This window comes from Falco naumanni, chromosome 5, assembly GCF_017639655.2.
Source record: "Falco naumanni isolate bFalNau1 chromosome 5, bFalNau1.pat, whole genome shotgun sequence".
Lineage (NCBI taxonomy): Eukaryota > Metazoa > Chordata > Aves > Falconiformes > Falconidae > Falco > Falco naumanni.
The window spans coordinates 72951481-72977681 of NC_054058.1; the positions used below are offsets into that span (position 1 = coordinate 72951481).

At 49.7% G+C, this 26201-nt stretch overlaps 2 protein-coding genes across 5 annotated transcripts; one reads left to right on the forward strand and one right to left on the reverse strand.

Annotated features, from left to right (window-relative positions):
- Positions 1–3171: 3171 nt before the first annotated feature.
- On the forward strand, positions 3172–4774 carry LOC121089378 (olfactory receptor 1F1-like). The gene is made up of 3 exons (XM_040596581.1): positions 3172–3182; positions 3608–3611; positions 3809–4774. The coding sequence occupies exons 1-3, from the start codon at positions 3172–3174 to the stop codon at positions 4772–4774; spliced, it is 981 nt and encodes a 326-aa protein (XP_040452515.1).
- Positions 4775–7596: 2822 nt separating this feature from the next.
- On the reverse strand, positions 7597–25648 carry HCLS1 (hematopoietic cell-specific Lyn substrate 1). Of its 4 annotated transcripts, none has more exons than XM_040596198.1 (16): positions 25512–25648; positions 23180–23263; positions 21441–21514; positions 20701–20830; positions 19337–19447; positions 18637–18691; positions 16465–16575; positions 15831–15941; positions 15077–15132; positions 11773–11842; positions 11408–11544; positions 10640–10747; positions 9826–10138; positions 8981–9052; positions 7683–8604; positions 7597–7652 (listed from the first exon to the last, which is right to left on the reverse strand). In XM_040596198.1, the coding sequence occupies exons 2-15, from the start codon at positions 23261–23263 to the stop codon at positions 8468–8470; spliced, it is 1569 nt and encodes a 522-aa protein (XP_040452132.1). In that variant the 5' UTR covers positions 25512–25648; the 3' UTR covers positions 7597–7652; positions 7683–8467. The 4 variants fall into 4 exon arrangements, with proteins under 4 accessions (XP_040452132.1, XP_040452131.1, XP_040452129.1 ...); XM_040596197.1 differs by having other exon boundaries at positions 9826–10135; positions 10640–10750; XM_040596195.1 differs by having other exon boundaries at positions 10640–10750; positions 25512–25647.
- Positions 25649–26201: the final 553 nt, after the last annotated feature.

Sequence of the window (26201 nt, forward strand, 5' to 3'; positions counted from 1 at the left end):
AGCGACATCCTCCTGCAAGAGCAGCTGGCTTCCCTGGGTGGGCATGGAGCACATCTGGCCTTCTGTAGAAGGAAGGGATAACATAATATACCCCAAAACGCTGGAGCTATGCACAAGTGCAGAATGGCAGTGTAAGGCACCCTGCTTCAGAGACGGCTGGAGCTGAGCTGGGTCTCAGGCTGGTGCACCACCACCGCACAGGTCAGGGGTACCTTCCCTCTCCCAGGGCGAGTGACAGAAGCCAGCTGCCTCCTTAGCACTGTTGGCACCAGTGCTCCCTCTCTGCACCCCCCACAGCCTTTCTGGACCGGTCAGCGGTGGGCAAAGGTGTAGCTGCACTAGGAAATACTGGATAATCATTAGTTACCATGAGAAATTGCCTTCAGTGCAAGTGAGAGAGAGAGAGAGGAAAGGAGCTGAGGCAAGGTGGAGACTGTCAAGGCTCATTCCTGTGCAGTCCGAGGAAGAAAGGGAGATTTTCCTACCATGTCTTCCTAGTTCATTGTGTGCAGGGTGTCTGAGGACAAAGGGTTTAAATCTGGCGTTTCTTGTCATGTGGCTGTGTCCACTGGCTGCTACATTCTTCCAGACCACGGTGAAAAATTAGGGTCATTCCTCTGCATGACTCCAATGGCTATACTGCAGCCCTGTAGCTCCACTCCTAACCCAGCCTGAATTTGTCAGCATGGGGAGAGTATCACCTGCAGCTCTCCACCAGTTACCGTCCCTCCCGCAGTGGAGCTAACAATTCCCTGCTGCTGCTGCAAATACGATGACTTACATGTCATCGCTGTGTACCTACATCAAACCAAGGGCTCACTGATGGCATGTGGTGGGCTCTCACACCTCTTGCTCACCTGCTCTTACTTCCAAGTGTTAAGCCCCAGTTCAGAGCACAAAAGATGACTAACCTTTATATGCCTAACCTCCTACTATTAAATTTATTCTTATTTTTATCACTCTGATTCCTGAGGTCCGCTGTTCCTCTTGTGTAACAGGCAGGTCCCCACCTTCACTGGTGCCAGCTTCACCATAAGCTGTCTGCACACCGCTGCCTCTGGCTGACAGGTCCGTAGTGAAAGCATCCAATGAGGTCCTGGACAGAGCCTTCCCTCTCACACCTGCACCATGGCGGCACTCCTGCCCTAACAAAACCAACTGCCTTAGCGCTGTGAAAGTTCACAACACATAATTTTGGATTTATACAGATCAACATGCACATTGTGCAGCTTTGCAGACAGGGACAGCTGGAGACAGGAGATGATTCCCAGGGAACACTGCTGTGGTCGCTCCCGGCTCCCACCCTGCTCAGGTGCCTGCTCCTGGCTGCAACACCTGGCCAAACAAGTCAGGCTGTTCTTGCACCAAGATGCACATGGCTTTGGCTGGGGGCTGGCTGGAGGAAGAGAGACAGTTTGAGATTTCCAGAATATTGGATGGTAGAGTCCTTATGTACCTGTCCAACATATGCAAAATTAACACAAATAAAACAAACCCCAGCAACTATTAAAGAATATGTTGATCTGGGAGACTGCTGGAGAGCTCATCCAGGCAGTGGTTTCTCAGCCTTATAGCACCCACAGCCAAGATAGAGTAACAAGTTTGGATGTCATTATGCTAGGCAAAGAATAATGCTTTTGACTGAAGGTCTCCCTCTCAATATTTTAAAAAAATTAAACAAAGGTGAAAAAACAGAGAGTAAAAGATAAATGAATCAGAATTTAGCTCTTCTACTCAGCAGACACTGACACTGATCGCAGTGTCCAAGAAGAAGCAAGGAGATAAAACTTACAACAGAGGGTCCTTAATTTGGAACAGAAAGACTTGAAAATTATGAATAAAACAGAGCTGGCATTCAAGCAATTCCAACAGGGAACAAAGCACACAATTTTTAACAGTGCTTTGACAGTTTCTTGCGGTAAGTAGCTATAATAAAATAACTCCCCAACAGCAGCAGTGAATTCTTCATAGTGCAACATCTAAAAATTGTGACTGATATGTTGATACATGCTTTGAACAGAGAAATTAAAAACAGTTTAATGGGTGCAAAGCCAGCGTACCAACCCAAAATTTAACCACGCTGTTTAATCTTGTGAAGAGACATAAAAATTGACCTCAGTCACCAAAAACACATCTATAAAGAGGAAGGAAATGCTTTCTTTTTTGTAGTGTTATTGTTCATATTCACTTTGGTCTTATATAATGGCAATGGCCCCTGCATAGCCATCATATGGCATCTTTAATGTTTAGTAAATGGAGAGTAACATGAATTGCTGTCTTGTCTGGGAATGCTGTTGAATCCTGACCACAGGAGGTTTGTCAGAGTTACCTGTAAGGAAGAGCTGCTCACAGGTGCCCTGTATTGAGGCAGGCAGGCCTTGTTTCAAAGCGTACAATTTCCAAGTCATAATAGCAGGGAACAAAATCCTTGAGTTAGTGATGTGCAATCCTCCCTCGCACCCCAGACATCCCCCAGTGCCGTCAGTGAGAACCTGCCCAGAAGCCAGCACTGGTCCCACTGCAGCTCCTGGCAAACACTTGCTCAGCCATGGCCAGTACACTGGCCAGTGACTTTAGTCTCTGAGTCAGGAACAGTCGTGTTAGCATCTACTGAGGCCATCCAATGAAGCCAAAGAAAAAGCTTCACAGGGAGAAGAGGATTTTATTACACACAGCTCCAAGATCACCTGTAGTTCCCCAAAGTGCCCTGCATTGCCACACAGCCACAGTGTGCCCTGGTGCTTTCCAGCCCTCTTCACCCCCTTACCGTCATATACATGAGCTTAAGCCTCTCCGGATCTTTTTCCTCACCCAGCCAAGAGCAGCCCCTGGTTTCAGGCTGGCTCAGTGCAGTATGTGCCCATGCCAAGTGCTGGCTGGGACAGATCCTCACCCTAAGACAAGGTGATTGCAGGTGATTTTTAAGCTCTCTCTCAGCCCCATTTCTTCTGCTGCACCGGGCTGTATTTACACACCAAAGCACCTGGCTTCATGGCACTGGCATGGTGGGCAGCATAGCCCTGGCCACAAGCACCACCTTCAACAGTCCTTGCCCGAGGTTTATGAGCAATAACTACTTCCCATGCCTCACCCACCATGTGGACATGGTGATTGTAGTTCACATGCCAGTCAGCAAAACCCTTGTGTCGGGGTAAAAATTGAAATAGGATGATGGAAGACAGGTGAGGAGACCCAGGCCAGTGGAGACCCCTGATAGCTTAAATTCACCTGTGGCTTGACAGACACCATGTGGTGAGTAACCCTCAGATGGAAGCTGTGCTTTTTAAAGTGCTGTTTTTTTCAGAGCAAAGCACCCCAAAAATAGCAGAGCAGATGACAGAATAAAGAAAAAAAATTCCTTTAACTGGTACAGGGTAATGCCCCATCCCCAGCTCCGTGCTTGGTGGCTGTGGCATCTAAGGAATGATGTGACCATTTCCAGAGGGCAGGGAAGCATGTAGTCACCAGAAGAGCAGCCAGGAGGGAAAGACAGACATGCTTGGTATACTTATCAAGACAGAGGGTTGGGCTGGCAGGAGAACCCAGGAGCTGTGGGTTAGGCCAGCTGCACACCGATCTTGGTTTCTTCTGTGTGATTCTTTTGCAGTCAGGTATCCAAAACTGTATGGCAGCTCTCTGGACTCTAAAGTCCTAGTGTCTGTGAAATCCCAGCACAGGATGCTTTCAACTATGGAGATAGGACCAAAGCCATTGTACCAGTGACACCCTTGCCTTGTGGGTGGCTGTGCTCCAGTCCCCTGGCTCACAGTCACCACCTCCTCTTCACAGTGCTCATTTCTGCCCACAGACCAACCAAGCTGGCCCCATAGCAGGTGAGAACCAGACTCGGGTGACAGAGTTCATGCTCCTGAGCTTTTCCCATGGCCAGCCCTTCCTCTTTGTTCTTTTCCTGGCCATTTACCTGGCCACACTGCTGGGGAACTCTGCAATGCTCGCCCTTGTGTCCCTGGATCCCCACCTCCACAGTCCCATGTACTTCTTCCTCGGTCAGCTGTCCTGCTTGGACATGTGCTACTCATCAGTGACAGTGCCCAAGATCCTGGCAAACGCCCTGCGCCCGCAGGCGACCATCTCCTACTGCGGGTGCCTGGCACAGATGTTCTTCCTGATGGCGTGCGCGGGGGCCGAGTGTGCGTTCCTGGCTGTCATGGCCTACGACCGCTACGCAGCCATATGCCAGCCCCTGCACTACACCCATGCCATGAGCTGGGGTGTCTGTGTGGTGGCAGCCACCGGCTGCTGGCTCTGGGGGATGCTGGACTCAGCTGTGCACACCCTCCTGGCCTCCAGACTCTCCTTCTGCAGGGCTGCCCGGCTCCAGCACATCTTCTGCGACGTCCCCCCACTGCTGAAGGCTGCGTGCAGTAACACCCGCCCCAGCGAAGTGGCACTCCATGCTGCCAGCATCTTTGTGGGCCTCAGCCCCTTCCTGCTCATCATTGTCTCCTACCTCCGCATCCTGGTCACCATCCTCAGGATGCCCATGGCCACCAGCCGGCACAAGGCCTTCTCCACATGCTCTGCCCATCTGCTCGTGATCACCCTGTACTTTGTGACGGCCAACCTGAACTACAACCGGCCCAGCTCCGGCTACTCGCCGGAAGCCGACACGCTGGTCTCCGCACTGTACTGCATCGTCACCCCCATGCTGAACCCCCTCATCTACAGCCTCCGCAACCGGGAGGTGCGGGGGGCCCTGCGGAAGGCTGTGCGGGGTTGGGGTGCGCCGGGCTCCTCAAGCAGCAACGCGTGAGCAATACCAGGGCTGCAACAGTGCTGGGGTGACCCTGGTGCGGCACCGCCTGTCTGTGGGAAACCTTTGACAGTAGCAGTGGGCTCAGGGCTCCCTGCCCAGGCAGGGATGACACTGCCATCACTTGTCTGACCCTCAGCACATCGCTGATGGCAGAACAGCAAAATCCAGTTGGGAAGAAGGCTACAGTTCCAGGATTATGTCTTTATTTTGCAAGTGTCATGTGCTGAGCTCAGCACAGGACCAGCTGCGGCTATGCTGCCACCAGGGCATGCTGTAAAAGGCGATTTCACATGGCACCAGACACGTGCTGGCCCCGAGCAAGGCTCTGGGCTCTGCCTTGGGGCTGCCCAAGGTGCTGAGCCAGGCCCTGCATGGGACAAGGGGCAGCGTCTTGCACTGAAAAATCTGGCCACTGCAGAGGGGCTGTCACACCATCCTCCTCCTACACATGCTTTGGCACCGAGTCTGATGTCTGCTGGGTTTCTCCAGGCTGCCATGAAAGCTCTGTAGCATTTTGTACATTAGCGCAGCAGCCGGCAGTTTATACAGGCCACCCATCAACCTCAGTGCTCTGGTCGAACAACACTTTATCGGCACCAAGCTGTGAGCTGGCATTGCTTAAATCCTCACCAGAAATGCTTGCTTTGCTTTATAGTCATAAAAAAAATCAAAACGCAGTTGTTGTGAGTGGTGTGGCTGTGGATGATAGTGACTGAGGGCTGGCTGGTGACGTGGGGCAGCCAGCTTTGCCCAGCTGGCACCACCTCAGCTTAACCTCTTCTTGCAGGGGCCTTGCAGCTGGGTCCAAGCTCAAACGATCGCATGGATGATGGGGCAATCCCACCGCTGGCCAAATCTGCAGGCAGGTACACGAGGGCCAGCAGTGTCCAACGCCACAGCAGAAGCTAGGAGCAGCCAGCCACCAGTGCAAGGGTCTGTGTGTGGAGGGATGCTGGCACAGGCTGCGTGTGCAGGTGCATGCCTGCAGCTGTGCCACAGAGGGGCACGTTGGGGAAGGGGCCAAAACTTGCCCATCCATAGCTCAGTTACCAAGAGATACCCAGCAAAATCCAGTCTGTTCCCCCAAAAAACTAGTGGAGAGTCAAAAAAATTGGCCTATGAGGTGCACAGTTTATTGGGAGCGGTTTGCCAGTCCTTCTTAGTGCACAACACACACTGGCTTTACTCTTCAGGGGAAAAAGTGTTCCTGTAACACATGTGTTGGGATGGCCTGTTGCTCCTACCCAAACAGGTTGCAACCTCTCATCCAGCTTTACTTGCTTTACACCCTTCTTGATTGTAAAAGTATTGAAACATCCCCAGTTCCGAGTGTCACTAGGACATGTAAGAGAGTGTGCCACAATGAGGCCCATTCAGGAGAGCCCCCTGGAAAGGAACATCAGGAAATAAAGGGTGAACTGCATGAAGAAAAAATATTGAGGAAGTTATTTCAGAGAAAAAAAAACCCACCAAAACCAGTGAATGAAAAACCCAAACCAAAAACCTCCAGAAAATTTACATTAAAATTGACAATTTCAAACCTGAATCACAATGTGTCTTTCCCATGATTGACAGACTGTGATTTTTCTCAGTATCAAACACTGAACAGGGATGCTGTACTACCTTCCAGGCAGTACAGTGTTGTTCAAGCACAGGATGGTGCAGGACCAGCCTTGAGCCGCACTGAACTCTGAGGTGTCACAGTGGGACCCCCTGCACCTCTGCTGCTGGCAGCTGGCACTGCACTGGGGTGTGTGCCCACAGCTTCTCACATTCTGTGCCACCCAGCGTGTCCCCAGTTTATTCCTGTTGTGATGGTACTTGCATACCACAAAAAGGGACAACAACCAACTCCCACAGTGGCACATTTTGCATCTAGTCTGGAATATCCTGGTTCAAAGGAGGGCTGCAGTTTGCGTCGGATTATGACTGAAAACTGCTTTAAACATTACAAATAAAATATTTCCTCTTGTCCTGCTTTCCCACCTGCTCAGCCTTTTCCCCATAACTGTGATGACGCAGGGCTAGAATCAAGGGCCCTTTTCACTGTGCAAGGAACTGAGCCTATAGCAGACACAGGGGATGTGCTGTCACAGAATAACTGGGATACAATTTTAGTCAGGCCAGAACAGAAGGAGTTTATTACTACAGCTATGAGGGAGAGCACAGCGCAGCAGTGACAGACACTGCTGACACGAGCTCTGCCCAAATGGGGCAGTTACACAGCTTGTATACCTTCAGGTTATGCAACTCATTCTTCACCAAACTGTGTCAGATAAGCAGGATATTGGAAATAACAATAGCATTCATTCTTCAGATAAAGAGGATCTAGCCAGCATACCCTTTAACAAATAATTCACTCCTTTGTTAATTAAACTGGTGAGACCATTACCTGCAAATATTTAATTTGTGAGTCTTACAAAGGCCTATGAGGCATTAACTATTTTACTACCATGCTGGCGAGGTCTGACTTCAGCACTGGACTCAAACCACCCACCGGCAGAGAGCAGAGGCTGAGCCAAATACTGGATGGGGGAACCTACCTTTGGCACTGACTGCAAAGTGCACGAGCCCTTAGGCTAGAGGTGAGCTGTGGGACTGCTCTTCCCACCCCACCTGCATGTGTATGCTTATTTATACTGTCAGAGCAGTTAACAGGAAAAATGAAGCTCTCTTAAAAATATTCTACTGCCTGTATCAAGCAGCACTTATTCTGATTTGTTTGATAGATTGAAAGGATTTCCCTAGCAGAACATTCCTCTGATGCACTGTCTGGATGAAGAACAAGATGGTTATTAACACACTTTTCACACTAAAAGTGAAGCCTTGTAGTATTTTTCTCTTGCTCCAAGACAGATTTTCCAGAATCATTTTTCTCAGAAAGTAATCTAATTTTTACACTTACTTTTTCAAGGTTTACCCCAGAAACGACACATCTCCCAACAGCATTCTGGGCACACAGAGGAAAAACAAGCGAGTAATCTCCTATCTTAGCAGGATCATCCTACATTTTCATTGAGCCAGCTCACACTTCTCTGGTTTAATGGAACAGCTCACTTCAGCCAAGCTCGTGTCTGCGTCCAGGGGAAGTCAGCAGCGTTCACTGTGGTGGTCAAATGTTCCCAGTGCCCAGCCCTGATAAACCAGGTTTGTGTTTCTCTACCCCATGCTGCAAACACAGTTCATCCATCCTGCAGGTGGAAACCCTTCCTGGGAACAAAGGCAAGTTTGGCCTTCACAGTGCTCTTTTCCTCGATCCCTGGGTAGGATGACATCCAGGGCCACAGCAGCTTAAGCAGGTCCCACAGGTCATGTCCCTTCTGCCTTGACCTGATCAGAGCTGGTGTTTCTTTTCTGTGAATTGCCCTGTTGGGAACTGGAATGGACACACTTCTCCTGCAAACTTGATGGTTGACATGTGGGACAGCCTAGGTAGAAAAGACGTCTTGTATCGTACTCACATGCTCTTAAACAATCCCACCTTTCCCATCTGGACATGGATGGGAGCTCTTCGTCCCAGGCCAAAGTCCTCTTCTGCACAGGCCAAAACATTCTTTCAGACACTGCCAGTTTGTTCCTTGGTATTTCTTGCATGTAGACATGCCAAGCCAAATTAAGCTAATAACATGTAAAAAGCTGAAGCAGAGAGAGGCAAAAGTTTGGAAGAAAGCAGCCTGAACAATTCTGGTTTCACTGCAGAAGCTTCACGTAATTTGCTGGAAAGAGGCCTACTTTGCCATGACACTGCCCCCGCCACCAGCCTTCGTCTACCATCTCAATGTGTGTGATTGTGTCATCAGGGTCAAAAGAAATCTCATCATCTCCATCTGCAAAAGATTTAAGAAAAGATAGTCACAATGCAAAGAAGATAACTGCAGAGAGAGCTGGTTTTATGTCTCTCCTCTCCCTTCTGCCAGGAGGAGAATATAGAACAAGCATTCAGGTAATCCTCAGACTTCATCTCACCTAACCCCCATCAAACAGCACAGATAAGGCAGAGAAAGAGCAAGACTTTACAGATGAAAGATGAAACTTCTCTGTTTCATCTGAGTCAGGTTTCATTCTGCTTTCCAAGAGGAAGAAATTTAAACCACCAAGTTGAAATCTTTTCACCACTACTGATGGTGTAAGCTACCACCTCCCTGTCACACCACCCTGGCCAGCTCCCAGTGCCTCTCCCCACAGCCTGGATGGCAGACCCACCTCCCTGGTAATCGTAGAGAGCCACTGCACAGGTCCCAGGCACCTCGACCTCATAAACATTGTCCGTTTCCCCTGCAGAAGACAGGACAAGCAGATAAGAAAGAGGCTGAAAGCAGCTGTATAGATGTGGCCAGTGCCACCCTCCACCCAGTTGTCAGCCTTGGGGTGAACCACACATCCAAACCCTACCAACAGGGAGAGATGTACCATGGCTCAAACTGAGGTATGGCTTCCCTCCCCTTCTGTGACGAGAGAGGTGAGGTCCTGATGCTTCATGTTCCTCTCCCAAGAAAAAGGCTGGACATAACTCCAGCCTCTCCACTTACCATCTCCAGTACCAATGAAGCTGCGACAGAAACATCACCAACAACAGCCTATGAAGTTTGCTTATGCGCTTGGAGGAAGACTAACCTGCACTCCTCACACCCAGGAGACACCACCAGACCAGGTCCCATGAGCACTAGCCATTTGAGCAAATTAAGAGAATAATTGGGCTGAATTAGGAGGGCATCCCCAAGCCTCAGTGCAGCACTAGCAGTCACTTGCCAGGAAACATGCACCAAGAACATCAGTCCAGGTCCAGCTTCTTTAGATCCCATGGCAGCCCTCAGTCCTGCTGGAGTTCTGCTCCAACAACCTGGCCCAGCATCCCATACAGCTGATCTCGCACCTTGGAGCCAAGTAAGGGAGTGGAAGATGACCAAGTCTCCATCATCGTGGGCTGCTACCATGGCCACAGTAGACTTCAGGATAAAAATTCCCTCTGGAGTCTGTTCCATACATTCAGTGAGGTGAGCGGACAGACACAAGCTCCCCAGGACATGGGCTTTTCCATCAGTACTCACCTAGGTGGGGCTGGCTCTGGCTGGGCTCCTCAGGAAGAATCTCCTCATAGTCCTCACCTCCATCTCCTCCCTGGTCATAGATGGCATCCAGCTTTCCCAAGGGTGCCGGCAGCTCCTCATAGTCAACACCTCCACTGGTACTGTCACAGTAGTCAGAGGGCTCTGGCAGCTCCTCATAGTCTTCACCAGCATCCAGACTTTCACTGTAGATGGGCTGATCCTGGCTGGGGATCTTGCAGAGTTCTTCACCCAGGTCTGCTGGCCTCGGTGGCAAAGTGGGTGGTGTTTCCTCATCCTCCCTTTTTGCCTCCTGCTGTGAAATGAGAAAGTGCCAGCAAAGTCACCTGCAAAGCACCCACTGCAAGCAGCTCTCCCATGACTGCACAAGGCCCAACACAAGGGAACCAGCTCCACTGTAGGTGCCTTTAGAGACACCATGACAGAAATGGGGCATCACCCTCCGCACAATGGGAAAACAGCTCAGCCATTAGGTCTGTGCTGAACTGGCACCTGGGGTTGCTGTGAAGATGCTCATGGCTCATTTATTCAAAGCTCTTTCACATACTTAGCTACAGCTCACTGTACTGCCACTGCACTGACCCACTCCAAGAGCCCATCTCATGGTGTAAGGTGCTGTGCAGGCATGTCCCATCACCACCCCAACATCTCCCCTCTCACTCCTTCCAAAGCCTCTCCCACACTGCAGCTGCACTCCTCTTCTTCATGCAGGGCTTCCCGTAAAGCACAGCCCCCTCCCAGGTGTAATCCCCTCTGTCTGCTCCCCCTCCTGCGTCTCCTCAGCCCACTTTGGCACCTGTTCTGCTTGTGACACAGCCCTGTCTCGGTCAGCACTCTTGAGCACCCTTGTTGGCTTGGTGGCAGGGGCTGCCTCTGTGTGGTCCTTGTCTCTCTGTGGGATTTCCTGCTGGAGAAAAGGCATCAGATCCCCTCAATCCCTTTGAATGAGATCCCAAGCAATGTCCGTTCCCATTCTCAACTCAGAAAATTTTCCTTCAGCTGAAATCTGTTCCAGCTTACAGAGCACCTCTCAGTTTTCCTCCAGCTGAAATCTGTTCCAGCTCCCACAAACCTGCCCTAAGGACTGGACACTAGCAGGCCTGTAATGCCTATGGGGTCTGCAGAAAGCAGCCTTGAGGAGGGAATCTATCAGGGAGTGCTTTATTAGTGAAGCATTAGCTGTGCACTGAATGCAGACACAGCACGATGTAGAAGGAGGTCTTGTAAACGTGAGGGTTTGGATGCAACCTCCAGTTTGGAAAACGCTGACTGCAGTCTGCTGGGATGGCAGTACTGGGGAGGTGTGATTGCACCGTGCTTGCCAGGCACTAGAGGCAGAAGGCACAAGGGGTCATGGCTGGGTGCAGACCCGTCCTGATCTGTGTGCCAAAAGGGAAAATCCAGTGACAGCTGTGAAGTTCAGTGGCAGTCCCTGGCAGTTGCGGGGAGGCAGTTTAGGCAAGAGGTTACTGTGAAGAGATCAGATAGACACGGAGCTGCATGGCCCTGAGGAAAAGTCTGGTTTGCAAGCCTTGGAGGACACGGCAAGATGGCCACGGCTCACCTTCCGCCGAGCCACCTGGTACTCCCGAGCCTGCCGCCTCATCCTCTCTTCCTCTGCCTGCCTTCTGCTCTCCTCCTCTGCTGACTTGGCCATGTTTTCAAATCGTGACCGCAGGCTGCTGGTGCCACTGGAAGCTCCTGCGGAGAAGACAGTTGATCACACATGCCCAGTGGCTCCCTTCCACCACCCCAAGCATCCAGGAGGAACCTAGTCCTCTGCCTCTCCCAGAGAAACTTGTAATCCAGCCACCTTCTCCTGTCCCTCAGGTGAAACCCACATCCCACCACAGCACAGGCCAGCCAGTGTGCTGCCATAGAGGGACCACAGCTTCCAACCAGGCCCAGGGCTGGTAATCAGTTTCTCACCTGCCTCCAGAGATCTTGTTTTCTCGTACGAGGAGGTGGGAGCTGTCATCTCGTTAAAGCCAGCGGCACTCTGTGAGAGGAAGCGAATGAGGTGTTCAGCTTGTTAGGCAAGGACAGTGCCAAGGTCTCCTGCTGGGTTTGTCTACTGGTGACTGCAAGCTTTGTTCCCAGCTGTGTCTGTCCTCCTCTGTACAACTGCCACAGCCCTGTGGAGGCTGCTGGCTGCAGCCCTGCTCTCCTGGTGCTTCCCTGCATTGTGGCAGTGCCTGCTGCCCTCCAGCCAAAGGCAAGGGCTGCTCCTGTTAGACGGGTGGCACTCCCAAGGGATGGAAAGGTTGCATGGAGCCAAGCAAAAGAGGCTGCACAGTGGCAAGATGATGGCCGCATGGGACAGCAAGGCTGGGCATTCATGGCAGAAGTGCTCACTGGTAATGGTAAAAAGCTCAGTGGATGCCTGGCAGTCTTGCTGAGGTCCAGAGAGCCAATGTCCCGTGCATTCGGGTGCACTCAGGGGCATGATTGGTGGCAGGGGCTGCCTCTGTGTGGTCCTTGTCTCTCTGTGGGATTTCCTGCTGGAGAAAAGGCATCAGATCCCCTCAATCCCTTTGAATGAGATCCCAAGCAATTTCCGTTCCCATTCTCAACTCAGAAAATTTTCCTCCAGCTGAAATCTGTTCCAGCTCCCACAAACCTGCCCTAAGGACTGGACACTGCAGTTGCAGTCCCTGCAACCGCCATGCCCGTGCACTCGCAGTGGCATGATGCATGGAAGCACTTCCCTATTGGATGCGCAGCTGCAGCTGCCTAACCGTGAAAAACGTGCATCCCTTCAGCAGGTCGTTGCCTGCAGTACATGTGTATGGCAGCATTGGCTGGAAAACATCGAAGTGAAAACATGCGTGAACATCTAAGCTGTCGCTGGCTTTATGAGATGTGAAGAGATGGCTAAACCGGTAATAGCATCGATGAGATGACTGCAGCAAAAAGAAAGTGACATACAGGGGGTTTATCTACTTTAATGAGGCAACTACTTCATACAAAAAGGAAACTGCAGGTAGGATCATCTGTCAGACTAATGCAGCTGTATGTAGGGCTCCACCTGCAGGTGTCACCAATGGGCTGGGGTGGCCGAGCTCCTGCTACAGTCAGTGTTGCCCAGAAAGTTAGTTCTCTCCTTAAAGAAAACACCTGAGCAGGCAGTCAGAACCAGGTCTACACAGATGGACATGTTGTTTATATGACAGTATTTAAATTCAGGAGTCTTAGTGTGAGAGCTGAATCCTACACTTAGTATTCAAAACTTTGTCAAAGGGGAGTTAAGATTGCCTGGTGGTATATTATGCTCTACTCCGGAGCAATGAATTCAGCACTACTGCAGTGCCTGAAAACTAGGCAATCAGGAGCTTCGGTACTTGCCAAAATATACTTCTTTTTACTGTCTTTGATTATGCTTCAATACTCTCAAAATGAATAAATTCATGTTCCACTTTGAGCTGATCAAGAACTGCATATCCCCTCTCTGCAACCTGCTTCTAAAATGACTCACAGCCCTGACTTTTGCACAAGCGCTCATCTGATCTTGCATGCTTTTTTCTGCCACATACATGATGCCTTGCCTTTTGACAATGCACCTCCATTTGCTGTTGCTAAATACATAGACCATGCTAATCTCTTCTGCGGGCAGGATGCCATTCCTACTCCGCTACCGGCTCAGCCTACACATGCAGCATGAAAAAGAGCATGCTCAATTGTTACGGGTATGTGTTTATGTCCTTCCTTGGCTTAGAGCCCTGCAGAAAGGTCATCGTCTCCTTCCTCCAGCTCCTGAGTGTGGTGATGTTGGTAGCGTTCCAGGCACAACAACTGTGCCCAACAACAGAAAAAGTATGGTTCAGGGAAGGTACCCTTGCTTCCTTCTCCAAATGCCCCAAGGCCCCACCACCACCCAGGATTCTCATCTTTTAGGGTATCCCCATCCATGCAGATCATCATCCACCAGCAAGACCTCCCTTCCTGAACAAGCTTGCAGAGTAGCCTGCCAAAGCACCATGTTAATCCAAGTGCCCGAGACAGTCTGCGTCATTTTGACTGCAGGAGAACCTTTGCCTGGTTTCAGCCCAGACAGAAAACTTGAACCAGCAAACTGGATGAGCTCTTCTCATGCAAGGTTGATCCCTGCCAATCCCAACCCTGCTGGGTTTTGTTAAGGTTTGCAGGTGGATGACTATGCCCTGGCCTGAAATTTAGCTAACTGACCTGACCATAAGAAACTCCTGGACAGGACAGAAAAAACCTGTGGAAGGTAACAAATAACAGAGAAGCTGACAAGTTACAGACAGCGCCATGAGGAATGGACAGATTTTACCAGTAGTTAAGGGGGAGCGGTATGGGGCCAGTCACTCATGCACAAAGCCATACCGGCTGGGGAGTAGTATAAGAGGATGAGGAGCCATATACCAGAGAGGTCATAGATCTGTATCACATACTGGAAAGACCATGGAGATCTGCAAGTTGGCTACTTGAGAGACCAAAGATTCCAGTCAGCTTCTGGGAAACCTTGTTTATGTGTGGGTGTGACAGCTGCTAACAAACCTTATGTCTTGAGTAAGAGCAGCTAGAGGAATTGCAGCCACAGTGGCACCACCTTCTCACTGGAGGTAGCCCAAGGCAAGAATCACTCTGTATGCATACTGCTCCCTGCACGATCACCACCTACCAGTCAGTGCTGGGGACATGACACCAGATGGGCTTTCAGTCTGGTCCAGCACCCCTCCTGTGTCAGAGACCGTGCCTGCATGGTGCAGTAGCCTGTGGCCTCTCAGACTTCTCACAAGGCTGCACTCTCACAAAATTTCATCTCCAAGGAGCCATCACTGCTCATCCTGACTGTATTGGTACACAAAGGGCCTGTAGGAGTGATGGCAAGCAGCCAGAACACTCCCAGTATCTCAAATGGTACTAGATATCCAGGAGGGAACAGCCTGATGCCCTTAGAAAGCTCCTCACTGGCTCTGCTATTAAATCCTGCCCCAAGAGAAAGCAGGTGTATGACTGTTCAGTCCGAGAGTGGAATGATTCAAAAGCAGCCGAGAATGGAGAAAACTTCTTCCTTGCATTATGATCTCCCCAGGCTGCACTCCTCTGCACCCTCTGGTATTTACACTGGGCGACTTCCCTCACCCTTGCAATAGCTGTGCACAGAGCAGTGGGACCTCATCTCCAGCTGGGAAGTCTCTTCACTTGCAGCAGTGCACTGAGCAGTGATTAGCAGGAAGCGATTGCAAGCTGCAGCATGTGGTCTTACCTTATCTACTCTGTCCTTCTGGATCCCATAACGGCCTCCAAACCCCTTGGCATAGTCTGTATGGAAAAAATGGGGCTATTTTATAATATTTTATATTCTGTGTGCACTTCTGACTTCAGTATGCTGTGAACAGGGAAATTCGTTAGCTCTGTCTGCACCTTAGAACCATAGAACTGTTTAGGTCGGAAAAGACCTTTAAGATTATCAAGTCCAACTGTTAACCTAGCACATATGGAACTAAATAGAGATAATACATGCAAAATGCTCTGGACAGTAACTTTTAAGACTACTCCTTCATTCCTCTGAGCGAAGTGCACAGGTGTTCAGTGCTGTACACTGCCAAATCTGCTTCCAAGGCACTGGTGTGAGAAGCCAGTCATGCCATTGGAGTGCAATGTGGCCTTAATCACTGAAGTTATAGTCAAGCCATCCCTGGAACCTGCTTTGCCTCATTCCCATGAGCTCACCTTTCGAATGAGCTTATGATCAGGATCATACCTCACAGAGAAAGCACAGTATAGTCTGGGAAGCCTGATTCAGGGACTTGGATTCCATGTCCCCCAGCGATCCAAGCATGCACCTACTCTGGCAATTTATCCTTGCACTTTGGGAGTTCATAATGTCCCAGCTGCTCTGCAATGTTGTACACATTCAGTTTTCAGCAGCTCGATCTCTGTCAAGTATGAGCCACCAGCTCTACATACGTGTGTGCTCCAAGGAAATTGTGCTGCCAGCTCTGGTAGTATTGCCCTACCTGTCTGAGATGCATGGGGTTGCACTTCCTCCTGATGGTCCCAGCCGTGAGCGCTCTTGTCCTGACGATCACTCTGGACCCCAAACTTCCCACCGAAGCCCACAGAATAGTCTTCAGCCATAGGCATCCAGATCATGGCATGGAAGACAACAGACAAGGGAGGGAAAAGAGAAAAGTGGCAGCACTGTGAGCTCAGGCTGTTCTCGCAGGCGCAACAGTTTCCCCTGCCCAGGACTTAGAGAAAGACATGGAACCAGTCCAGATTTCCCCACTGGTGGCTGCAACAACAGCCCTGCCTTGCCCCTGGGACATGTCACCTGCTGTTAGCACCTGTCTGGGCTTCCCCTGCACCCTTCCTTTGGTGACATACTGCCCAGGAGATCCCTGTGCCCATAGAAATCTGCTGCTTTTCTTCATTTAGCCTGAATTTTTTCCAGCAGTCGGGCACCACGCAATGGCTTTGTTCACCTGACCCATTTCTTTGCTGCAAGCACTGGGCACCCAACAGCTTACTGCAGCTTTTCCACCATTCATGCAGCAGGCTGCAAAAACCAAGCACAGTGTCCTGCAGCCTCAGTGGACACAGTCCCAACAGTCCTGACACAGCCTGCTGCACCGGGCTCCCCCAGCTCACCTTTCTGAGAGTCATGCTTCTCTGCCTGGCTTTTGTAGTCAAATCCCACTGCTGCTTTGTCCACCTTGTCCCTCTCCACACCGTAACGGCCACCAAAGCCTTTGGAGTAATCTGGGATAGTGCATGGAGAGAAAAGCTGCCCTGAGCATGGGGCTGGTGAGGGCAGGAGGTAAAATGGGGAGCAGCACTGGGGAGGAGCAAACAGGGAGGAGGAAGAGCAGCAGGGATGATGGGGAACACGTGTAGAAACAAGGGATTTGGAGGAGTCAGAGTGGATGGCAGGGAGCACCGTGAGGGCCATTAAGGACAAGGGCAAGCATGGGTCATGGCAGCAAGACAGCCTGAGCACCATGATCAGCTGGAGACACAGCAGGCTGGGAGGGCAAGGAAGAAAAGCCAAGGGCAGCTGGGGAGGCAGTGGGAGCTCAGCCACCCAAGGATGCAAAGCCAAGGCAAGACTTGGGCACTGACAGCCTGGGCATCCACCCACTCACACATCTCCAGAGCAAGGATTTCAGCCTGTGGTCTGCCAGTCTCTGAAAAGGTCTGTGAACAAGTATATTTAGCCCTTGAAAGTACAGAAGGAATAGCAAAGTTCTGTTGTATGACTTATATGTGCTATAATGGAATCTCGACTTCTATAAGGAAACCACTGACTCTTCGATACTGCAGCAAAGGCTGAACCCCACATTTCTGGAGACATGCTCCATCTCTCCCCCAGGCTGTCTCTGCCACACTCAACCATTGTGTGATAGAGGCACAGCACATCTTCCTTATGCCTCCCCTTTTTCTATCTTCTAAACTAATAATGTATTAACTACTTCAACCGTGTTCAGTTACTCTCTAAGGACTAGCTTGTTATTATTGGCTGATGTCCTAAGAAATTGCAGCCTCTATCCTAGCTTCTGGCTGTATAGAGGCACTTTCAGAAACCTGGTCTGCCAGCTCTGTTTCCAAATCCTGCCCTTCAGGAGTAAATCAGTTACCTCTCTTTGTTCCTGTTCTTACAGGTCTGCATTTCACAGGAATGAGTTGGGGCATCTCCGACAAATTTAACCTTATCAATCTATGAAGACTGTGATCTAGAGAAATATTAATGAAAACATTTTGTATTCAAGAATGGGTCTCTGTTTCATAGAAGCTCAGTTACTTAAGGATGAATCTGTAAGTTCTAGAAATGTCTTAAACTTATCTCAATTAAACTACTATTTACCATTATGAAATGGACCTTTTAGGATGTTGTTTTCAGCAAATGTAGATTTTATGACTGTTATCTTGTTGCTGGAGTTTCCAGTATGGACCCATTTTTATGAAAACCAATCCAAACACCTTAGCCTATTTCTAACATTTTCATTTTGTCTTGAGCATTTTCTGTGGTTTTACACAACCCGATGAATTTCTATGTCTACAACCTAGTATACAATCTCTTATAATGGAATATGTTAATGTAGCACAACTGCAAGAGATTCGTTCATTCAAGATCAACCAAGAATACCTCAAAACATCTTCCTTCTTTTATAGTTTCCTCTGAAATGAACATGATTCAGTTCTTCTTTTCTTGGTAATGTACTCCTCACATTTATCTGAAACAGTAACAGCCCTTGCCCTCTCATCCTTTCTTGGTTGCAGAATACTTATAATACCTTTAGTTTCAGTTCTTGTGACGTTCTTAATGAATATAGCTGCTCGTATGTATATGTCAAAGCTTGGCTGAGTCATCTTCAGAATTCTGCAAAAGTTTGGGTGCTGTACAGGCTTTTGTTTCTGTATTTGTTGTTGTGCCCTTTCTTAAACGCCACTTTTTCAGAAATGACTTCTCACGTCCTACAGTGCTTGGATTCCTGCTGGAACTGTTGCTCAGAAGGACTTGTAGAGGAAAGGGAGAATCAGCCATCCACTGGGGAGGTGAGTGGGGGTGTCTTCTCTGCTCAGCCATGACATGGTTTCCATCAAAGCAAAACACAGAGACAAGCCAAACGTACAAGAGAAGGGTGGTGACAGGACAGCATGGAATGGGGCCGGCAAGGGTGACCGACTGGGAACAGGTATATGAAGCAAGTGACAGGTGGGGGATAACAAAGGAGACTGCACCACAGCAGACAGCACAGGATATTTGGAGCAGAAGAGAAGCTGGGCAAAATGTCGAGGGGCCACACATGCCCATGGACTTGCCTTTCTGGGATGAGTGTTTCTCCACCTCACCCTTGTATTCAAAGCCCAGTGCTGACTGGAACAAGAAGGGGAGGAATGTCAGTCATCCTGAGGGCTAAGCTGGGTCTCACCCACCCTCCTCCAGGGACCGGGCTGGGACCCTGCTCCCTGTCTTGTGCTGCAACATGCAGACGCCTGGCCACTCCTCAGCCTCTCACACCACCCCTGCTGTCCATGCGGCAGCGTGTCCAGGGACAGCCCCTCACAAGTGTCCATGCACTCCAGGTAAGAAGGCCACAATCCTGACCTCACTTCAGCAGACAAGGCAGCTGGGCAGCGTTGGACATCTGTATGTGCACAGGAGAGACAGCATCCTGCTGTCCCTGTCCAGTTCTGCCACAGCTTAGGGATCTGGAGATGAAAACCACCACCCACAGCCCCCAAGACAAACACAGTGTTGCCCGTATAGGACAGTGGAAGCACATTAATGCACAGCAAGGAGTTAATCTCCACAAGTGCCCTGCAAATGACATCAGTCATTGTCCTGCACACAGGAGTGAGCTTTGTGTTCCAGTGGAGACCACGGTGCATGGCATGCAGAGACCTGCAACCAGCAGCACTTTGAAAACTGCAGCCACAATCCTAAATGTAGCACAGTGTTTTAGGGGCAGCACCGAGCACAGGCGGCAAGTATGCATTTCAGCTGCCCTGTCCAACACACCTTGTCAGCTCGGTCCCGCTGGACTCCATACTTGCCCCCAAAGCCCTGGGCTGCATCCGTCTGCGAGGAGTGCTTCCCAACATCAGCAACATACTCGTGGCCCACTGCGCACTGAGAAGAGAGAGAGCATGACATGAGCACCCATGGTCAGACTGGCAGGGTGGACAGAGACATAGGCACCACACAGTTGTTCTGCCCCACTGACGAGATACTGGTAGTCATGAGGTGACAGGTCCAAACTGACTGTGCTGGTGGCAGCGATGCCCTCCACACGGCCTTTGCCAGTACCAGCTCTGCTCTGAAACCTGTGATGTAGCTTCAAGGGCAGCCATCCCACACAACCTGCCTCACTGCCAGCTCATCGTGCAACCCATGGGATGCTGAATACCTGCTGCTCCCAAATGCCAGTGGTGTGGTGAATAACCACATGGGGAAACCGAGGAGAAAAGTGTGGATAGGCATGCACAGCTGGAAACCCGCAGGCAGCAGGTCTGGCACCTGCTCCCTCTTTTCTGTGTCTGAGGGTGAGGGTCAGCACACCTGACTGGGATCACCCTTTATGCCTAGCACAGGCCCAGCCAGGGTCCCACTGCACTCTGCTGGAGGTGCTGTGGCCAGGAATTGCACACACTCCTCAGGAGATGGGCCAGAGGCTAAATGCTTACAACATCCTGGTGCAACTGGACAAAGGCCGAGGAGCTGCTCAAAGACATCCTCACTCTGCTCTGGCAGAAGGGTTTGAGCATGGCTGCTCCGTTTTGGCTTCCAAGAAATGTTTGTTTCCTGCTCTGTCATCCTGGTATCACGCACACCCACAGTGACCCCACAAATTGAATACTACTGCAATCTTATCATCTCCCTTCGGAAAAAAAAAGAAGTATTAAATGCTGTGTCTTGGTCCAGATGAAATGTACAGGAAGAAGCGTGTTGATGGTTATCAGAAAACATAAAACAGATTTGATGTGAGAACAGCGAGTATGAGCTAGGGCTTCATCCTGGGGGAGATATAGCAGACGTCTGCAATGGAGAATGTAAGGAAGGAATTATTATTCATTAGCTCTCCAAGTACAAGTAGGGAGGCACGTAATTTAATTGTTATGCAGCAGTTTTGAAACAAACCACAGAAAGTCCTTCTTCACCGCTAAGGGAGTGTTGCAAGGAAGTTGTAGAGACAAATTATACAAATGGGTTCAGACAAATCCTGGAGACCAGAGTATGGGCTACTTAGACATGTGTGAATCTGCACAGCCGTGCCAGCTCTCCATTCTCTCCCTTCAGGGTCAGGCAAGAAAACAGGGATGCTCTTTCTTTATGAGAAAAAGACTTTTCCACTGTGGCCCAAGGAAGCCCTCTACAACTGTTACCTTATCCATTCGGTCCTGCTCTGTTCCAAACTTGCCCCCATAGCCATAGGAGGCCTTGGGGCCCGTCTCCAGCTCCTTCTTCTTGATGACCTCATGCTCCTCCGACACCTTGTTCCTCAGCTGGTGGATGCTGGTGAGGCAGAGAGAGTCAGGGCAGGTCACTGTGGGATTTTGTGGACCCATGCAGCCAGCTGGAGCACCCCTGTGCCCCTGTCCCAGCCAGAACCCAGCACAGAGCAGGATATAAACCCACTGTGGCCACACACATGCAGCCACTGCGCTGTGGCAGGAGATGATGCTACCCTGGGGGCTGGTGATGGACCCAGGGTGGCAGGGTCTGTGTGTGCACCCAGCCCCCATTCAGGGCTACACTCTGTCTTCAGAAGGAGCCCAAGGCTTCCTTTTCTGTGTGCTGCACTAGCCACACTGTGCAGGGCAGTGCTGGGGCATCCCGGAGGAGCTGCTGGATGGGGTCAGCTTGGCCAGGGAAGGAGCGGGGAAGTCTTTAGGGACAGCCACTGTCTGGAGGCAGCTGAAAGCTGACGCCTGGCACCACCGCAGGCGGCCTGTGAGCCCTGCTCTGGGGCGACACCAGCACCCCAAACCAAGAGCCTGGATGCAGCAGGCAGAGCCTGGGTGGGCAGGCTGCAGCCCCGAGGAGCTCCTCACCTGGCTGAGGCTGCTGCTCCCCCGCCACCCCGCTGCTTCCCGGGCCCGCCGCCCCCGTGCCCCATACTCACTCGATGTGCTCGGCACGTCCGGAGCCCTCGATGGTTTTGGCTCCCCAGCGCTGCTCCTTCTCGGAGATGTCGTTCTGCAGAGCCAAGCACAGCCGTCAGCAGCCGTCCCCGGGAAATAGGGCTCAGGCCCTCGGTCCCCAGCCACCAGTGGGGCCATGGGTGGCCCCGGCCCTCTTCCTCAGGGAGAAGCTAGCCAAACAAAACTTCTGTGGAAATAGTTGAGGAAAAATAGTGGAAAGATGCTGAAGGGAAGGTTTGAGTCAAGGCCAGCTGTTCTGCCTCAGCTGTGTTACAACAGCACTTGTTCGGTCTTCTCAGAAGGCCTGGATGAGTATTTGATAAATTGAAGCATCAACAAAGACTTTCCTAATATAAGGTAAAGCTAAAAGTATGTATATATGAAATAGATTAAAAAAAAAAAATAGTCTTACTCCATTCAGGCTTATTTTAAATGCTTCCACAAATAGAACAAATGAAGTAAACTAAAAGAATTTTGACAGCATAAAATTTTGTAAAACATGAATAATTGGGAACTTTGAGGAGGGGACACACTTTTCTGTCCCAAAGTAGAATTTCTTATTGGAAATAACTAGGCAAGACTGAACTTCAGAAACACAGGACTCTTGCACAACAGAAGAGTGTCTGTCAAGAAACTACCTTGGAAAGGAAACCAAAATCCCAACAGAGCTGAGACACCTGCGGCTGTAAATCGCAGCTGATGCTCCTTGGCGCCAGGAGGACAGGACCTGGCTGTGCTGTACGCTCCTAAGAGCTTTAGGAAAAGGGTATGAAGAATGTCTTGAGATAGTAAAGGACTGTTTAGATTAACCAACCACAGGAAACAAAGCAATGCAGAAAAATTTTGTGATGCCGAATCAGTGGATGACAAAATTGTACATGAAGGTTAGTGTTAAGTACAACATTAAAGCATATGGGGGGAGGGGGGGAGGGGGAAAATCCTAATTATGTCTGCACAACGATGGTTCCAAAATATGTACCATTCAGGAAGGAGTAGGAAATTTGGAATTACGTGCAATTATGTAGAAGAGCAGCAAATACAGAATGGGCCAAAAAGCTGAAGTGAGTGACTTACTAGGAAAGGAATAGAGAATCAAACAGAAAATTAAAATCATGACACTGTATGAGCGCATGGGGTTCCCACTGGCTGAGCCCTTCTATTCTCTTACTATCTCACCTAGAGAATTGGACTAGATAGAAAATGAGGCTATTCAGAGGCATGTAGCTGCATCTGTACAAGGTGACCATAAACAGACTAAGATTTTTCCATTTAGAAGAAAGATAAATGAGGGCAATGCTGGAATCCTGTACAATTACCAACAGTGTGGGAAGGAGAAAATGTAAGCTTTTGCTATTTCTTGTAACATAACTTGTGGGGACGGCTCAGCGAAGTTACCAGGGAGTAGGTTTAAAAGAAACTAAATATTCTTTACTCCTTAAGTGATACTACTTGTAGTCAGATGTGTGGTGCACTGATGTAGGAAGTTCTGGATACTAAACATAGATAAGGGTCGGAAACAGTTTAGATGACCTGACAGTACCTGTGAGGCATTGGTGGGACTTGGCTGATCTTGCACAGCCAGCAGAGCTGCATGCTGTGCCTCACCCCCAGCCCTGGACCAGGTGACCAGCATATGCCTAGAGCCAGCAAAACCTTCACACCACCACCCCCCCCCCCCCCGCCCCCACCACTGTTATGGATTACCACATCAGACACTCACCACAAAATCGGGGTCAGTGTCCCAGTCGTCTCCCTGAGCCTCAACCTTCACTGACATGTCATGTCCCACGACTGCTCTCCACATCTGCACAAGGAGGACACGCCATCAACCAGAGCCCAGCCTGCGGGCACTGCTGGCTCACAGCCATGGGCATGTCAGACCACAGCAGTCATGGTAAAACCAGGGCTGGAAAGGGACCCTTGGAGGCCATCTGCCCTGCTGATCTCTGTCATTCATACAGCACAGGGCACCCCAAAATTGCTGCTCGTGAGCCCCAGCACCACTTTCAGCAAAACACAGGCGTTTTAAGTGTAAACCACAGTCTTCATTCAGGCTGACTCCGTGGTTAAAATGCACACCTTATTTTAATGCAAATTAGTGCCAGCATCCAAATGCCTGGTTCTGCTTTTCCAACATACATTAATGCTCTGTGCTGTGGGAGACTGTTCCCTGCTGTTAAGCACCGTCACGGCACACCACCAGGAGCCGTGGCTTGCTCTGCCACCATGATACGATGCTTATTTACCTGAGGTTGGACTCCTCAAGTCTCTTGTCTGTTTTCCAACCTTTTCATCACTGCCTAGCGTGCTAGAGAAGGTTCAGAGCAAAGCTGTACTCTGGTCTGACGGTGCTGGTACAGTATGCCGTGTTGCGTTTGTGTGTGTCATATGGTAAAAAGGGGAAATAGAGCCAAAATCATTACGTACGCAGGGCTGCAAAGGCTGCAGCTGCGGTGGTGCAGCTTGCACAGGCTGTCCAAAGAGGCCTGGAGGAAGTGATAGACCCAGGAAGAGGAAGTTACAGAAAAGTAATGTAAAAACTAAACCTCCTGCATTTCATTTTCAAGGGGACAGTGAAAAGAGGTGATGAAAAAGCCCCTCCCAAACCACACGCTTTCTACAAAATGAGAGACGGAAGAAAGATTATTACATGGCTGGCTTGCCCCTACACCACACAACAGAGCAATCATTCTCAGCAGAGCTCTCACGTCCCACCAACACCACTTGTGGCCTTGAGGAGCCCCAAATTGTTCTGTCGCCCAAAGCTGCTTGTCACTCGGCCAGAAAGGCTGAACAGAATGCACAGCAAAGACTGTGCTGCTGAGCCCTGTTTCACATCACTGCAAACACCACGTAAACCTGTGAACAGGCCACCAGGAAGGAAGAGGACTGCTTGGTGGTGGATCCTCGTTTAACAGTATGCTTTTGTTATGAACTTCTCAACAGCACTAACTCTCAATCCCACGACCATACGGGAGCCTACAAACTGGCCCCAGGTGCCCAGGACAGTTGCTTTTTGTGCAAGCAAAATGTTTATGCTGAACAAGTAATTAACTGTGCAACACAAAAAGCTGTTAATAACCTTCCAGTTCAGTACAGTGCCCTGGTCAGTTTAGTTTCAAGCTGCCCTTACCAATTACATAGAGAACCAGCACTGTAAGACCAGGGAGCAAAGACAACAGAAACTGAAAGACCACAGCAGGGACAAGTCTTTCTTTTATTAAACAAAAGCCACATAGTTAGCTAAGGGAGAGGATGTGGGACCAAGGCAGATTTACTGTGAAGATCTTCCCCAGGCTGCCTCAGGGGTGCTGGGGGTGGGGGGCAGCTGTCCTACTCCAGAACACTGACAGTAATCTCACGACAAACTGAATACAGCTAATTGCAAATGGAAGCATGGGAAGCAGGAAGGCTCATGTGGGCAACATAGCACAATCTAGCAATACCTTTCCTCTTCTTCTTCCCTTCCTAATTTATTAACATCTCTTATGCCAAAGATTTTTAAAAGTTTCTGGCTCATTTTTGTTAATGATAAAACAGCTGCAAGAACCAGCTAGGACAGGGCTGTTCAACAGGGCAGCTGATCTGAGCAGCTAGCTCAAATGCAGGTGGTTCAGGATTTTGAATACTGCTATAAATGGTTCTTGATCACCTATTCTCCAAAGCCACCCACCGTGTATCTTGGGAACCATGAGTAACCTGAGTGTAATACAACTCAAGGCTCCAGACACCCTCTATGAGGAATATCAGCCATGGTAGCGTCTCAACCCTTTAGTTTGTCCCATTTTTCCCCTTGAAAGCATCCACTACAGCACAAATATAGGGCTACCAGACTTAGCACAGTCATGCTGGTTGATCTGAAAATGTGGTTCTTTAGGGCCTCAAACACAAGAGCAGCAACTATGGCCAAAGAGCAGACCACGAAGCAAATGCTGAGCACTATCAACTCACTCATGCTGGGTCAGGAAGCAGTTCTCTTTGCCCACCAAAACCCTACTTTTCTGGTTGCTGTTTCTCACATTCCACTCCCCAAACCCACTCATCTTTCTTACCTTAAAAGGCTCACCAGCTCCTGCTGGCAAATGTGCTGCTTTTTGCTCTGGCACCTGTTGCTAGTGACAGCTTTAGGACTGCTGTGTGCTCCTAGTTCCTGGTTTAACTTCATCTATCTTCGCTTCCTGTGTCCCAGCCCCCATCTCTGCTCAAGTCGTGAGTACCGAAACCTGCCCTAGTGCGCTGCAGTTCCTTTGCATGCTGCCTATGCTCAGGGGTGCTGACAAGGCGTACACCCAGGACACAAATTTTGGACTCCAGAAGTAGTGCTTGATGGGGTACAATTACACTTCTCAGTGTGCAAAACCAGACTGTGATCTCCATTTTCATCTCTTGCAAAAAAATCACTCTGCCATAAAAGTACAAAAAAGTTAAAAGGCTGAAGCCCCTGGACTTGACGATTACAAAGAGATCCAAAGAAAGCAAGGTACTGCTTACAGAACTTGTTGTGAAATTTGACTCAGTACTTTACAGCACATTTAAAAAAATATGTAAACACACAGAGGCATACACACACATATACATACACACACATGCAAGCTCTTCCAGAACCAAAAGAAAAAAAAAAAAAGTAAATACCAGCTAGGAAGATGGAAAGCATGTCATTAAAGAATCCTAAACACTTACAGATTAAACTCTTTGGTACATTGCCTACTGGTGGAAAGTGCACAATTTTGGGACGAGTAGCA